The sequence below is a fragment of the Myxocyprinus asiaticus genome, chromosome 32 (genome assembly GCF_019703515.2).
Source record: "Myxocyprinus asiaticus isolate MX2 ecotype Aquarium Trade chromosome 32, UBuf_Myxa_2, whole genome shotgun sequence".
NCBI lineage: Eukaryota > Metazoa > Chordata > Actinopteri > Cypriniformes > Catostomidae > Myxocyprinus > Myxocyprinus asiaticus.
In genome coordinates, this window is record NC_059375.1 from 35,258,520 (window position 1) to 35,275,626 (window position 17,107).

General features: G+C 37.4%; 1 protein-coding gene across 1 annotated transcript in view; it reads right to left on the reverse strand.

Moving 5' to 3' along the window:
- Positions 1-14,580, reverse strand: part of LOC127423655 (heparan sulfate glucosamine 3-O-sulfotransferase 3A1-like) — a 57,054-nt gene extending 42,474 nt beyond the window's left edge. The window contains exon 1 of the mRNA XM_051668162.1: positions 13,557-14,580. Coding sequence (XP_051524122.1) covers positions 13,557-14,143 — 587 coding nt within the window. The 5' untranslated portion in view covers positions 14,144-14,580. The remainder of the gene's footprint in view (positions 1-13,556) is intronic.
- Between the last annotated feature and the right edge of the window lie 2,527 nt (positions 14,581-17,107).

Here is a 17,107-nt window from a genome sequence, read left to right on the forward strand (position 1 = left end):
CGACAGCCGTAAGCCACAGGCGGAGAGTAGGGAGGGGCATTTCACAGTCAAAACTGAAGCTATGGGTGTCATTTTCAACATTATGAGCAGAGAGCGGGGAACTAAAAGCTTAAAGGAACTATGTTCTATTATTCATATTACATTTTGTAGCGTTACATTTTTTTTCACCCTGAAGTCCACTTATAATATTAGTAAAGGTTTCTGGCACCAAAAACAGTTATAATTTAGAGTATTTTTCCACTTATCTCTGACCCTAATCTACACAAGCTGCTTTTGCTACTGTACTGATTTTACTGACATTTGTTATGGTTAGCTAAACTCTACATGGCACAGTTCACACTCATTGTTCATCAGACAAGGCCAAAATACTGAATACTAAATTGGCATTGATAAGTTAAAGGGGCAGACATTTCTTCATATATTTGTTGTTTTGACCCATTAAATGTTTGTCCTAATCAGCTGTGACCAGATGAACTACAGGACATTTTTTCAGTCAGTTGGATTCTACGCTGTGTAGCCCCACCCACAGCAAAATATAATTCTTCCAAAATCCTGTGTCCACATAACTGTAAACTAAATATCAAATATTCTGATTGGCTGTACAAGCAATTTTTTGGATCACACAGCATTTTCGTTTTCAGTGTGGAAAATTACTTGCCACATATCACAGCATGGTGTCTGGTTAGTGATGATTTCTGAATTATGTTTTGCAGCTTATTTTTAATAAATGGTCTGGGTGGACAGGGCAAGGAAGCTTTTGTGTTCTGAACATCAAAACCCTTTTTATTTCAAATAAGAAAAATCAATCCTGTTTTCCATGATTTGTGCCAAAGATGAAGTGGAAGGAGGAGGGGCGAAAGCCAAATCAGAACTAGAATCAAAATCATAATAAGAAAGCCACAGTTCTTCACGAAAATTGTAAAACTGTTAACAGAAGTTATATGGGGGGCCTGGGTAGCTCAGTGGTAAAATACGCTGGCTACCACCCCCGAAGTTCGCTAGTTCGAATCCCAGGGCGTGCTGAGTGACTCCAGCCAGGTCTCCTAAGCAACCAAATTGGCCCGGTTGCTAGGGAGGGTAGAGTCACATGGGGTAACCTCCTCGTGGTCACTATAATGTGGTTTGTTCTCGGTGGGGCGCATGGTGAGTTGAGCGTGGTTGCCACGGTGGATGGCGTGAAGCCTCCACACGCGCTATGTCTCCATGGCAACGCGCTCAACAAGCCACGTGATAAGATGCGCGGGTTGACTGTCTCAGATGCAGAGGCAACTGGGATTCGTCCTCCGCCACCCGGACTGAAGCAAATCACTATGCGACCACGAGGACTTAGAGCGCATTGGGAATTGGGCATTCCAAATTGGGAGAAAAAGGGGAAAAAAATAATTTAAAAAAAATAATAAAAAAAACAGAAGTCATAGGGTGCAACATTACCAGTGAAGTTCCGTATCACTGTCAGTATCTTTGGAGTTATCTAAAAGTGTTTGCAAAATTGTAATTATGTTGTCATGCTGTTTAAGTATCTACTGAACTGAAATGAACTGCATAAGAATGGCAGAGAGAGATGAGGGTGCTTCTCCGAGTATTGTGGTAACTTGAGCGAACATGTCACGGCAGTGCCCCTAGCCAAACCAGATCAAAGACCTCCACACACACAAAAACACACATACACTCACAGTGGTCTCTTTGTTCAGTGTGATCTCATGTCCCAGCTGGCTTCTGTCATCCTAGCACCACGACATTTCAGTACAACCTGCCCCCAGACTGGCTCAGCTAGAAAAGACTATAATGATCTAATAAAGCATATGCAGGTGTGTGTTTGTGTGTTCGAGCAGGTGAATGAGACATCCCTAGAAGTGTGTAACTTTGTGTAGTGTCTGAGATGCAAATTATTCTTACTTTTAAAAGTAAATGCTCTTCAAAAATAAATGCCTCTTTGCAGCACCTTAGGTTCACTTATAAAGAGTGAAGTTTTACTTTCTAGGGTTCTTGTGTTGGCTATATTGTTCTTTGGAAATTTGAAAAAGTTACTAATTTTGCAATATATTTTACATTCGGCATCAGCATATTAGTTTCTGGAAACTTTAAAATCAACATTAAATGTGTTTGCAACGTATTTTACTTCCACAATGTGACATGCACTCACTGAGCACTTTATTAGGAACACCTATACACCTACTTATTCATGCGATTATCTAATCTACCAATCGAGTAGCAGCAGTGCAGTGCATAAAATCATGCAGATATGGGTCAGGAGTTTCAGTTAATGTTCACATCAACCATCAGAATGGAGGGAAAATGTGATCTCAGTGATTTCGACTGTGAAATGATTGTTGTTGCCCAGATGAGCTGGTTTTAGTATTTCTGTAACTGCTGATCTCCTGGGATTTTCACACTCAACAGTCTCTAGAGTTTACTCAGAATGGTGCCAAAAACAAAAAAACATACAGTGAGCAGCCGCTCTGTGGACTTAAACACCTTGCTGATGAGAGAGGTCAATGGAGAATGGCCAGACTGGTTCGAGCTGACAGGAAGGCTACGGTAACTCAGATAACCACTCCACAGTTGTAGTGAGCAGAATAGCATCTCAGAATACACAACACATCAAACCTTGAGACAGATGGGCTACAACAGCAGAAGACCACGTCGGGAACTTTATTAGGACATAGTGTTCCTAATAAAGTGCACATTGAGTGTATTTCCAAGTTAAACAGGATTTGCAACGAGAGAAAAAATAAGGCAGGATTTGATTTTATCCATCAGTAATTGATTGGATCGTAAAAAGTGGGGCAAGTTATTACATTCTGATTAAAGATTACAAAGGCAAACTTAATTTTCTTCACTCTCTCAAAAAAAAAAAAAAAAAAAAAAAGTGTTAAGGTACGAGGACCATCACTGGGATGGTACCCTCAAGGGGACCTTTTCTGTACTTCTAATTAAAATGCATAACTTGTTTTGGATACATAATTGTACCCCAAGGACCTTTTGTGTACCTTTTAAAGGTATGTCTCCTAAAAGGTAATATGTACCCAGAACAATCATCCCACAGGAACTTGAGTTTACAAAATAAATAGATAATTTACATTTTTATTTAATGTTGACTATTATATATATTTCACAAAAGAAATTAGTATTCTAGTAAAGCTCTTTGTTGTACTCAAAAAGGTTCTCTTCTGGCATCAGGCTGTGAAACCTTTGTGAAAACTTTTAGGTTCTAATTAGAAACTTTAAGAGTGAGAAGCACTTATTGAGAGAACTCCTTGGAAAAATACACCACCAAGGCAAGGCAAGGCAAGTTTATTTATATAGCACATTTAATTAACTACGGCAATTCAAATTGCTTTACATAAACATTATAAAGAAAATACAAAATACATAAAATTTTATTTAAAAACCAACTAAGAACATGAAATATGAATAAAAAGTAATAAAATTAATTTAAAAAATGTGTTAATTATTAAATGAATAAAAAAGAAAAAGAATACTAAATTGTTAACACCATCTGTAATTGTTGTTAACCTTCCCTGATAAAACAGAGGATAACCAAAAATTGTTAACACACACTTTAATTGTTGTTAACCTTCCCTGGCACAGCAGAGGATAACCTAATTGTTAGGGGGAAAAATATATAAAAAAAATTAACTAAATACATAATATAATAATCATAATAATAATAATAATAAATAAATAAATAAATAAATAAAATAATACAATAAAATTATTAAAATGAATGAAAGACAAAAGCAAAATGATTCAGTGCAATCAATAAGTGCAGCACAATGCTCAGTCAGAAAATGCACAGCTAAACAGATGTGTTTTTAATCTGGACTTGAATGTGGCTACTGTTGGAGCACACCTGACCTCTTCTGGATGCTGGTTCCAGCTGCAGGTGGCATAATAGCTAAACACTGTCTCACATTTTTTTGAGTGAACCCTTGGTATTTCTAACTGACTTGATCCTAATGATCTGAGAGGTCTGTTAGGTTTATTTTCAACAAGCATATCTGCAATGTATTTAGGTCCTAGGCCGTTGAGTGATTTATAAACAAGTAATAGTGCCTTAAAATCAATTCCAAATGTGACTGGAAGCCAGTGTAAATTAATTAGGACTGGAGTAATATGCTCAGTATTTTTTATTCTGGTAAGAATCCTGCCGCAGCATTCTGAATGAGCTGCAGGTGTCTAATAGTCTTTTTGGGTAGGCCAGTGAGGAGTCCATTGAATTAGTCGACCCTACTGGTGATGAATGCATAAACAAGTTTCTCTAAGTCTTGAGTGGATACAAAAATCTAATTCTCGCTATGTTTTTGAGATGATGGTAAGCTGATTTAGTTATTGCATTGATGTGACTACTGAAACTAAGGTCTGCTTCCAAAATGAAACCAAGATTCCTTACTTTATTTTTTGTCTTTAGACCTTTGGAGTCAAGTTATGTGTTCACCTTGGGAATTTTGCCTTTGTTTCCAAACACAATGTCCTCTGACTTGTCTGTGTTTAACTGAAGGAAGTTTCGGCACATCCAACTGTTGATTTCATCAACGCACTGGCACAGGGAGTCTATGGGGCTGTAGTCATTTGGCGATAGGGCTAGGTAGATCTGGGTGTCATCTGCATAGCTATGGTACGAAATTTGGTTCTTTTTCATAACTTTGCCTAGTGGGAGCATATACAGGTTAAACAGAGGTGGTGCAAGAACTGAGCCTTGCAGGACTCCATACCCAGTTTTCCAGTCTGTCAAGGAGTATTTTGTGGTTGACAGTATCAAATGCAGCACTGAGATCCAATAAAACCAGCACTGATATTTTGCCTGAATCAGTATTTAGCCGGATATCATTTATTATATTTATAGGCACAGTCTCTGTGCTGTGATGCTGTCAAAAACCAGAATGGAACTTGTTCAAGTAGCCATTTGAGTTTAAGAATTTGTTCAGCTGATTTAAAACAACCTTTTCAATGATCTTGCCTATGAAAGGAAGATTTGAAATTGGCCTGTAGTTGTTTAATATGCCGTTATCCAGATTGCTCTTTTTTAGACGGGGCTTAACAACTGCAGTTTTCAGAGACTTCGAAAAAGTGCCTGAAAGGAGTGAGGCATTCACTATCTCTAAGAGATCGGTTTCTAGACAGTTAAACAAGTTTTTTTTTTTTTTTTTTTTTTTTATATATGTGGGAAGTGTGTCAAGACAGCAGGTCGTTTTAAGCTGCTGTACTGCTTCTTCCAGGGTTTTGCCATCAATTGCCTCAAAATCATACATACTGTCTAATTTCTGAAGTTGTTGTTGTGGGTGCTGTCTACCCTCAGTGCAAAATGAGGACGGAGCTGATTGCCATTCTAATGTCATTTATTTTTTTCCTGAAAAAAGATGCAAACTCGTTGCATTTGCTGTCAGAGAGCATTTCACAGGGAACCTGTGTTGGTGTCTAAGTTAGTTTCTCTACAGTAGCAAATAGAGTCCGGGTGTTGTTTATGTTGCTGTTTATAACGTTGGAGAAGAAAGTCTGTCTAGCTGTGCCTAGTTCCAAATTAAAAGCATGAAGGCTGTCTCTATAGATATTGTAATGGACTTCAAGTTTGGTTTTCCGCCACATTCGTTCTGCTTTTTTGCATTTCCTTTTCATGCTTTGCACTGCTGTTGTGTTTCTCCATGGTGCTTTATGCCTGCCAGAAATCTTCCTGGCTTTTACAGGAGCAATGTCATCAATAGCATTTTAACTTTAGAGTTAAAGTTATCAAGGAGAACATCATCAGATTCTGCAGATATACATGGTGTCATAGATAAATCCTTCATAAATTGCACACTAGTGTTCTCATTTATGTACCTCTTCTTGATGGAGACAGATCTAACTTCAGCGGGTGGAGAAATCAGTAGATCAAAAAAATAAACAATAATAAATAAATACAGAAATCGTTAGATAGCGCTACATCCTTCATAACAGTGGATGAAATGTTCAGACTTCAGACCCTTACTAATGAGCAGATCTAGAGTGTGGCCACGAGAGTGTGTGGGTCCAATTACATGCTGTGTCAAGTCAAACGTTTTTTAAACAGTTATGAGTTCTTATGCAGTGTTGTTTTCAGGATTATCTATATGGATATTAAAATCTCCTGTAATAATTAAACAGTCAAATTCAGATGAAATTGCTGATAAAAGTTCAGTAAAACCATCAATAAATGTGGAAGAGTATTTTGGAGGCCTGTAAATAATTATAAATAGAATGTGTGGAGCACTTTTTAGTAAAATACTTAAATACTCAAAGGACAAGTAATCACCAAGTGGCACTTGCTTGCAATGAAAGACATCTTTAAACAGAGCAGCTATTCCTCCACCTCTTCTACTAGCTCTGCAGATACTCTTAAATGTAAAGTTTTGAGGGGCTGATTTATTGAGGACTGTTGCACTGCATCTGCTATCTAACCAAGTTTCATTTAGAAACTTAAAATCCAGGTTATTTGTGGTTATGAGATTTTTAGTCAATTTTTATTGACTAAAAATGACGTACCCTCAGGCCATCCAAGATGTATCTGAGTTTCTTTCTACATCAAAACAGAATTTAAGATTTTTAGAATTTCATTTCAGGCCTCCTCCTTTAAACAATGCAAATGAATGCACTCCATTTTTTGACGGTCCAAATTGCATATTTAGGGTGCATCAAAATAATCCACACGACTCCAGTCGATAAATAAAGTTCTTCTGAAACCAAACGATTGATTATTTTAAGAAACAAAACAATACTTATATACTTTTTAACTACAAATGTTCGCTTCCGTACATCTCTGTGACGCGCGCTCATGAGAGGGATGACGTAAGCTTGTTGGTAAGGTCACGTGTCACGTGGAGGAGGAGTCAGGAAACGCGTCATTGTTTACAAGAGAAACTTGCACAGACCACAGACCAAGCACTGTTCACAAACCAAAACTGTCCAAAACAATTCCCAAATAATAATAATAATTAAAAAAAAAAAAAAAAAAAAACATTACAGCAATAAATAACCATCCTATATTTCGGAGCAATGCCGTTGCATTATCTACTTGTGATTTTTCTTAGCAGAAATATATAGGCTATATGACTGTCAGGAATTCAAGCCATACAAGTTGTAGTTAATGAAACCAAGTGTGAGAGCATTTACTGAGATTCACAGGATTTACACAGAGAGATCAATGGTACAGGTGATATCGCACAGAAGAGAAGCTTCACAAACTGAAGAAGAGGTATCTGGCGAAACAGCAGGGTAAGCACTAAACAGATACTGACGAAGATCAAGATACAGACAGGTAAATAAACACTGCGTGAGAGCAGCGCGATCATACTAGAGTCCTTTGTGTGAGACTTGACAGTGAAGTGGCGTGAAGGTGAGTTATTTATGCAGGCAGTGATGAACGAGTGAATTGAGTGCAGGTGCGGTGAATTAGAAATCAGGTGATGAGGAGCGGAGTGCTGAGGGAGGTGCAGAGCCCGAGGGAGGCGTGACAATGACAAAGTTTTCACACATACCTGAGTTCGCTGAAAAAACAGCACGGGCACAGCCGATGAATTCAGATATCGACTCTGTTTCTTTCGATGGTCTGAAATCCTCAGGGGTAAAATGTTCACTGCATACCCTCCAATATTTGAGAGAATGTAGGGGTGTACTGATATCCAGGTTCAGCACGATAAGCCAGAGCTTCAATCGCTCATGATCATGTACAGGCAATCGATGAAAAGTTAATATTTTTGCTGCCGTGCATTTACTTTGGGGTTTCTGAAGGTTGAAGCATCCAGGATACACACACCAAATGACCATTTTGAACATTACACTTATACAAATACAAATCTACAGCAAAGTCAATTAAACTTTTGTACAGCGCTCCTTCTCCTGTAAACAATGTAGTGCTTCCTGCCTCCTCCTCCATGTGTGACATTACCAACGAGCTTATGTCATACCTCTCATGAGCGCAAGTCACAGAGATGTACGGAAGCAAACATTTGAAGTTAAAAAGTATATAAGTATTGTTTTGTTTCTAAAAATAATCAATCGTTTGGTTTCAGAAGAACTTTATTTATCGCCTGGAGTCGTGTGGATTATTTTGATGCACCCTAGGTATGCATTTTGGACTGTCAAAAAATGGAGTACATTCACTTGCATTGTTTAAAGGAGGAGGCCTGAAATGAAATCCTAAAAATCTTAAATTATTTTTTGACGAAGAAAGAAACTCAGATACATCTTGGATGGCCTGAGGGTGAGTAAATTATCAGCAAATTTTCATTTTTGGATGAACTATTCCTTTAAGTGAGCTGATGTAAAAAAGTGCTAACTTAACAGTATATGTTTTTGGCTCCACAGTAATCTCAGATTGACGTCTAATAGGCAACAGATTAGACAGGTTTGCCATACATCATGAAAAGGCCTTAATCTTTCTATCACTTGACGCAATATATATAGAGAAAGCTACAGGCAGATTGGGTTCCCGCTTGTTCTGTGTACATCGATTAATCTTGCTTCTACCGTAGCAGGGATCCGAGGCATATCACTGAGAGCTGGTATCAGTTGTTTGCTGTTAACCCAGAGCAGATGAAGGACGGTAAGGGCACTGGTGCTGTGGCAGCAGCCGGAGTGCTCTCTTAGAGGGAGGGGGAGGGTGAGCTGGGCCTACAGGCTTTGGTGGTAGAGGGGCCTGCCGTTTTTTGACTGATATCTGGGGGCTCGTAGCAATGAAGTTTCTTGAGATGCTCAGAAGAGGTGACATTGGTGTCACCAGACAGAACGTGAAATGGTGTGTGTTATATGCACATCTGTATGTTACTGACAGTTAGTTTTTGCAGTACTCATGTGAGTCTGTCCATATTTCCATTAACATAGGGGTTTTATATTTCTAGCCTGTGGAGCAGGAACTTTGCCACTGCATAGTAGACCAGTTACCACAGACTGTGTCTGCCAGTGTGAAACAAACAACATGTTCTGCATACAAGAAACCGGGTCTGCACTATATATCGCTCAAGAACCGCAACATTTCCCTTAAGCGTGGTTCTCACTGCTCTTGGCCAACTGACCAGCCAACCTGTCCGCAAGTGCCCTAGAAACTTCTCCACAACACCTGTGAGGATAAATTTGTCTAACAACTCCAAACAGAGGCATGTTTGAGAAGCTGCTACCCACTTAATCACAAACCAACAGTGCCAAGTCATAGTTCACTTACTTAGAATACTAATAATGTTCAGAGGAACTTGGAGTTGACAGAGCTTGTGATCAGCTGACCCATTCATTTTCACAATGTATTTTCCTCCTAAAACTTCAACCTAAGATAGACTTAGGCAGAAAAATGAAAAAGTCCTAGAGAAATTCATACAGACATGTGGGCTAAGGATAATTTTCCACATTTTCTGGCTCCTATTTTTGAGTTTTTTTTTAAGTAGTTTGAATGGCTGTGCTTTGATATGTGTTCCTTGAATACACTTGAGAGAAGTCCTCACCGCAGGAGCAGAATGCAAAGAAACAGAAGCCCAAATACACTCTTACAACTCATTAGATGTGTAATTACTTAATTTCCTGCACTGTAAAATACAGCATGTAAGATTAAATAAAATACAAAAATTGCACATTTTTGCACACAGGTTTTATAAGTAAAATCTACTTAGCTTTAGAATGTATTAAGCAATGAATACATGAGTAAATTTTACTTTAAAAAAATCTTTATTCATTGAGTAAATTTTACTTAAAAAATATCTTTGTTCCTTGAGTAAATTTCACTTTAAAATATAATGAGGTGTTTGATGGCATTCAAACGTATACGTAATTATCATTCAATGCTATACACTTTTAAGACATATTTCAAATAGCCCAATGAGGCTGAGTGCATGTTATCTTAAGACAACGTAGGGAAAGTTTGACAGCAGGTGTGTGAGCTGCACATGATGGTAACAATCAATGGATACATTTGCTTCGAACTCCAGACATCATAAAACAACAAGTTGCTAAATGTGACAACAAAATCAACAACAACGACAGTGTTATAAGACAGGACAACAGTGAGATCATGCTACCTCATTACTTATTCATGCAACGGTGCATGCTGGGAACATTAGCACAAATCTTTGTAAATATATCAAACAATATTAGTATTATTAAGTCATATTTACTTATAAGTTTGAAGATTTTACTTTTACATGATTGAACTGAGTACTGATGTAGTATTTGCTTAATATTTGTTAGTTCAAGCTTGAACTAATTTATCCAAGTAAAAAGTACTAAATCTTTTATGCTATATTTACTTCACCCCAAAATATTATTTTTTTTGCAATGCGGCATATAAAACAATACTTAATGAAAGCATACAATTTGCTACAATTTGGAACAATTTGTTAATTTTTTCCAAATAATTTATGAACAACAGTTTCAGTGTTTATGACCATTAGTAAACACCAATGTATCTTCTTTTGTACAAATGGAGAGTTGTTAACACTTCAAATTATACAGTATTGTCCATGTAATTGCGGCTCTACAAATTATTAGGCTGCACATTAAAAATGTGATTAGTCTTCTTACTCTTATACGTATTTACTACACAGTGAACATGAAAGCTAATGTAAAAATTGACAAGTGAGATTTATCGGTCTGTTTTTGTGCTTGTCTTTTAAACTAACATCTTATTATCGCATATATACCTTTTGAATGTTTAGTGTCATTTTGGCCACCGTTGAGAATTATTTGATATCTACAGGAGGGGTGTTGGGGTTTGAGACCTTAGAGGTCGAGTTTTAATACCAGATGACTTTGATACTTCATTCCACCCATATATCAAGCCATTCTGCCACAGAAACACAGTCCTGCCATCAACAGGTTAATTTTTTAAGGGTAATTTTAGGAGCCTTGAATGTTACAGACTCTTAAGCAAAGACCTCCCATTAAATTGAGTCTTCTGGATAATCCTTTTCTGCATTCAGAGAACAGATTTCCATAACAAAAGCCTTTTTTTAGTGCTGTTGTCTTAGCACAAGAATGAGAAACATTCTGTGTAACTTGATAGTGAGCCAATGAATTGTGTCAATTAAAAAAAAATGGTTGACAGCTTTCATTGGTAGCCCAAGTAAAAAGGCTGTATACAGTATAATCTAGTAATCAGTGTTAACCTTACACAGAATTTATGGCTGTGTGTCTGATTTAACTAGTGAAATGTTGACTGCACAGCAAATGAGTAATATTATAACAAAGCAACCACAAAACTGATTGGTACTTGTCCTTCTTTCCTTTCATATTGCTTCAGGCTCAGTGAAACCTAAAATGTTCTTTGCCACACAGAGATACATGCACATTTTTGCACCACTAATATTACCAAATGGACACAAGCATCTTAATTGATAAAACACACACATACATCTGACATTCCCACGACGTAAAAGAGAGTTATGTGATTCTTTCACAGTCTACGTATCAGCCATTACAACACACAAAGGACCTTCAACCCTGCAGATGGAAGTCTCAGTGTTTAAACATTCACAGCCTAGCCTGAAAAGAGTCACATAATTCCAGCAAATTGGACACAGTGATTAGTGCAACGAGAGAAAAAAACAGAGCCATTCATAACTTTGGCGGTGGGAAACAACACAATTATTCCCAGAGGGTTTGACAAAGGGTGAGAATTTATGCCACGAAAGTATATTTATGTTTGTTTTCTTAATTTTTTTAAGACACTTGCACAGATCCATCAAAATGTCTCGCCTTGTATGTAAATTCAGGAAATGTCTTTATGCTTGCTAGATTTTTTTTTAAAAAGTGGTTGGGGGGTGAGAAAAAAAAATGTTGGTAGCTTCCTTTATTTCTTTATTTTTTCCTGTCTTGTGGCAAGCTGAAACCCACAACCCCAAAGTTATTTTTTAGCTCAAGTAGAGCACACTTGAATGGGTTCCTAGTGATTTCAAACATTTTACCAGAAAATGACCTGATGGACAACCATCTTACAACACCTTTTTAAAGACGTGTACTATTCATACCCAGACGAGCAATCTGGCACAAATTCAGTTCTTTCTAGAAACACTTGTGTTGCAGTTGTTTATTTTATTTTATTTATTTTTTTGTCTTGAGTCATTTTAACTTGAGGGCCCTTATCCTTATAAAACAGGGGGTTTCTGAGTACCAGGCCAGTTTTCATATCCTTGTACCGCATTCCAAAAATATTGGCAACTCCTTTGAATGGATGGGATCCTTATGGATGTGACAAGAGCACAAAAGATGTGAAAAAAAATTTAACAATTTGATGGTGAAACTAGAAAGTGAATGTTGGTGAGAGTAGGTGTTTTTGATGGATTTTATTTAACTGTATATATGCTTTTCTCTTCAAGTTCTAATAGGCATAATCCAAAGGAGGAGAGGAAAGGGGCATGAAAAAGAGCATTAGGGCAAGTTTGTCTTGGCACTTTTAAATGATCCGTTATGTTAACTAAATCTGATGGTGAAATATACCTGCGAGTAGACAGACAGGTAACCTTTCATTACGGCCGTAATCCCTCTTAATAACAGAGCTGTGATGTCTGATATGCCCCATTACACTAAGCACCAAGGAAGAGACAAGCTGGTGTTAAACTCCTAAAAGCAGCCTGGAGACATGTGAATGAAACACACACACACACACACACACACACACACACACACACACACACACACATATGCATGAAACATAGAAACATCTAAAAGTACAGCAAGAAATAAAAGCAAGAAAAGTTGTATTATTTCCTGTTCTCTTGGAGGTGCAGTCTACATGACTAATAAAGCACCACACAAAATAGACTTTCATTTAGCATTTTCCCACTTTTATAAAAATCAAACTCCTTAATTAAAAGGTTGTATAGTTAAAAATAGTCAATAAATCGATACAATTATAAAACAATTATTGTTATAGGCCTAACATTGTTATTAAAGTTGTAAAAAGCTTGCAATAAATTAGTATATTTATTGTAATTCAATTTAAGCAACTGTTAATGCAGACATATTTCGTCCAATCGCCAAGTCAATCGCTAAACATTGTTTAATTCTCCGATAAAAGTGTGCGTTTATTTGTTACTTTATTTAATTATTTATTTATTTTTTAGAAATAAATTGACCTCTGTGAGAGAAGTTTTAAAATAAATGTTATTTGTACAAGCAGCTCTATAATAAGGTTAATTTCAAGATCAGTAAGTTTTTCTTAATCATGTATTTTATTAAATGTACAAAATATTTATAGAGTAACATTAAATGTCAGTTTGTTTATTAGATTTTACCAGTGAGAGGCACTGGAGGCGCGTCACCGCGAACACAAGATCTAAACCACAATTAACTAATAATAATAATAATAATAATTAAACGTAATTATTAAATCGTTTAGTCTTTAAATGACTAAATCCATACTAAAGTACATTTTAAGATTGCAAATAATTATAGGCTAATCATAAATAGGCTAATTATGTTTTTGTTTTTTGTTTTTTTTGTTTTTTAAGATCATCGCTGAAAAATAGTCCAAGACACATTCTGTTTATTTATCTAATTCAATACATCTCGCATATCAAGCAGTTGCGTAGACTGTTGTGTGGAGGCCACGTCAATCTTACCTGTACCAGTCAAGTCCGTTGTCATAGTTACGATCGAAAAAGTGAGGCTCTGCTCCGACCGCGCGGATATCGGGATGCACGCGCAGAAACTCCAGCAGCGCGCGCGTCCCGCCTTTCTTCACACCTATGATGATCGCCTGAGGCAGCTTCTTACTGCCCTCACCCAACGAACTTAATTTCCCTGCATTAAAATACGAGCCTCCAGCCTCTAAATCTACATCCACAGAGTTTAACACCTTGATGTTTGACTGAGAAAGTCGTTTATCTGCCTTAAGTTCAGGTAAATCCTCTTCACCGACACTCGCGAGCTGATGGATCAAGCTGTGGTGCCTCATCACCAAAGGTTTCGTGGAGGTCCATTTTTGAAGAAGTCTCTTTCTCCTCAGCGACCCAAAGTCTTTTAGTTCAGAGGCGTAAAATCCCTCATCAAGACCCGTGTCTCTTTTCTCAGTGGGTGTGCAGGTCCCGTATCGGTCTGTGAGGCAGTGGAGAAAGAAAAGAGAGGCGAGTATGGACAGCAGCATGACCGCGAATGTCTTGAAGATGCTCTTGGACGGAGGGTCCGAAAAGACGCGACTAAATGCCATGTCGGTCCACAGGTGGCAAGAGCTGGAGAGAGAGCCATGCTACACTGGCATTATTCGGTCTTGTCATAAAAAACCCAAAATGAGCACGAGAAAGTGGATTGGTGTTCGCTCGCGCCCTGCTCTCCAAAGTAAACTCTCGCGCATCCGTGAAGCTCGTGGTCCTTATATAGATTGTCGTTAAATCGCTATTTTGAATAAACAATGAGCAGACTGCAAATTATTTTAAATGAGATGAATTCGTGCAAAATACGTCACATTTAGTTATTTGGTACTTTTTAATCCAAAAGTATTAATATGAGAGAGATCCGAACCCCTTCAACATGTCAAAACTAAAAACAAAGCAAAATGTTATTCAATCCACTTTTTTTTTTTTTTTTTTTTTTTTTTTTTTTTCTCTCTAAAATGATTTAAGTTCTGGTAAACGTTGAATGCACTGTCAGCTCACACATGTGTGTGCACTGTATCTAACTTCAGAATGACATCACGAAAACTGATGGGCATGTTGTGGTCCAATCAGATTCCCAAACCTTTAACGAGCGTGTGTAATTTGCATGGTAGTGGCCAATGAGATGCAGGGTGGGCAGTAAGGCTCCACCCACCTGTTATACCAGTTGAAGAAGTCACGCTCGTGTTCTAAGCAAATGTCACTTTCAGTGGCTGCAGCCAAACAAATAGAGGTTTGCACTTTACACAGGGTTGTTGTAGAGAAATCAAGGATTGTTGGTTTGTTTATTTTATTTTTATTTATTTTTTTATCAACGTAATAAATAACACATTAATTCGCTGCTATAATATCTAAAATTAGACCCTTATCTAAACTTTAAATCTTAATAAATTCTATAATATTATTCATGAAAGATTTTAAACATTGTTTTGCCGTAAATCGCGTACAAAATATTAGAAATCAGGCTAAATGCTCTGTCATTTTGTTTGGAAAAATTACTGAGAACTAGAACTAATGCAAAACAGATTAAAATGTAATAAACCACTGGATAGAGGAACATTTTAGTATGAAATTGATATGTTGTTTGATCTCATAAGAACAAACCTTGCTTTAGTGCAAGTGTGTGTTTAGATGGTAATGGTTTAATAAGATTATTTAAGACATGCATTACATATCTACAGGGTGTTTGCGCTTGATTTGTGTGGATGGATAAGAGAGAGACAAAGAGAGATTATTTTTGTGTGCGATACACGTGGGTGTTTGTTTCATCATCACTCAACAGTTTTCACAGTTTTTCTCTTATATGTATGCCTATTAACCGATACAACATTCTGTCAGCTCACTGACAAATTTTGCTGACATTTGGCTCTTCATTTGCTTATTCTGCTAATCCGTCATTCTTCTAACTCAGATTGCACTCAAATCTCAGCACATTTAGGCCAACAAGGATGACCATCCCTTTTTTTTTTCCTGTTTACTGTATTCTCTTTCTTTTTTTAATAAGGAGAACACAGCATGCTGAAATGAAAGTAAAAGCAGTGCATTATTTCTTTACAAGTGAACAAGAACAGAACCAAATGTTTCTCTTCTGCTCCTGTAGTTTGCGCCATTACCATGAGAAAGCCAAAGGAGTGTTTCAATGCAGCACAGCCCACTGCTTCAGAATGGAGATGGAGACCTCAGTCAAAATGCTGGCTAGCTTGTGCCAGATGTCCCTGTGATGAGGACACAATGCAGGGGCTGACTTGCATTTAACAAATCACACCCTGTCCCTTTTGGCCTTCCCAGGAGAAAAAGGAGGCAACAAGCATGGCAGGGCCGTCCCCCTGTGATGCCCTGGTCAAATGTTTTTACATGCCATTATTGGTTTCATGATAAAGGAATGCATGGAGTTGGAGGGTCCACAAAGAGAACAGAGTGGGTCAGTGTTGTTGCTGAGTGGACAGGCCAGTTCACTGAGATTTGAAACACAAGCCAAATGAGGGGATTGTTGTGGCACAGGCATTCAGTCAAGAGGTCAACCTTTTCATTGTGCAATATCTTGCCAGTGTTTGTATATTTTTGGGTCTTATTTTCCTTTTTTCTCTTTTTGGTGCCGTTTTGTTACTGCAGCTTTTGTGCAAGTATGTGCTTTTTTCATTCTCTTGAGTAACACTAAGAGAAAAGTTCTGCACATAATTACTGTATACACCAACCTCAGCCTTTAGTTAAATAAAAATGTAAGGGCATATATACAAAAAATAGATAACTCACTTTCATCTTTACTCTAGATACTTGTGCCCAGAATTGCAAAGTAGACTAAAGGGATAACAGCAAATAAGTGCAAACATCTGCTGTCATTTGTTGACAGAGTTGTTTAGATATACCCATTTTTAACTTGTTTTAGTCCATTCTGAAATTGCACAAATTAAAAAAAAAAAAATCCAATACAGATGTCTGTGAGGTAAATAGCTAACAGTACTCTTTTCCTTATTTTTGATAATAGGATCGCAATGCTTTTATGGCCAACAAGCGTAACCTCAAGTAAATAAGAAGACTTCTTATGCATCAGAGATGGAAATCTTTGGCCCCATAGCTTGCTAGTGGAGAGCTGCCTGTTTTTTCTAGACAGCTTTATGTGTGGATTTGGGACATCTCAGCATGAGAGAGACATCTTTACGGTCAGTGCTGTCAGAAGAATACAGGCCAGGTAATGTTGCTCAGTCACTGGACCACAGAAGAAACAGAGGGGCATGTGAGGTAACTATCCTGTAAAAATGTATACATGAGTCAAGTGTAGTATTATTCCAAGTGTACAATTAACAAAGTGGTTGGATTGATGGATGGATGGAAAGGTATGGTAGATAGATGGATGGATGGATGGATGGATGGATAGACAGACAGACAGACAGACAAGAAATTGGGCAAGAAATTAATTTATTTGAAAGGACTTACAAATAAATCTAGCTCTTAATTAAATAAAGAGTCGAATTTGAGGCGAAGCTTAGTGTAATGCTTAGATTATGATTAGCTGCGTAAGA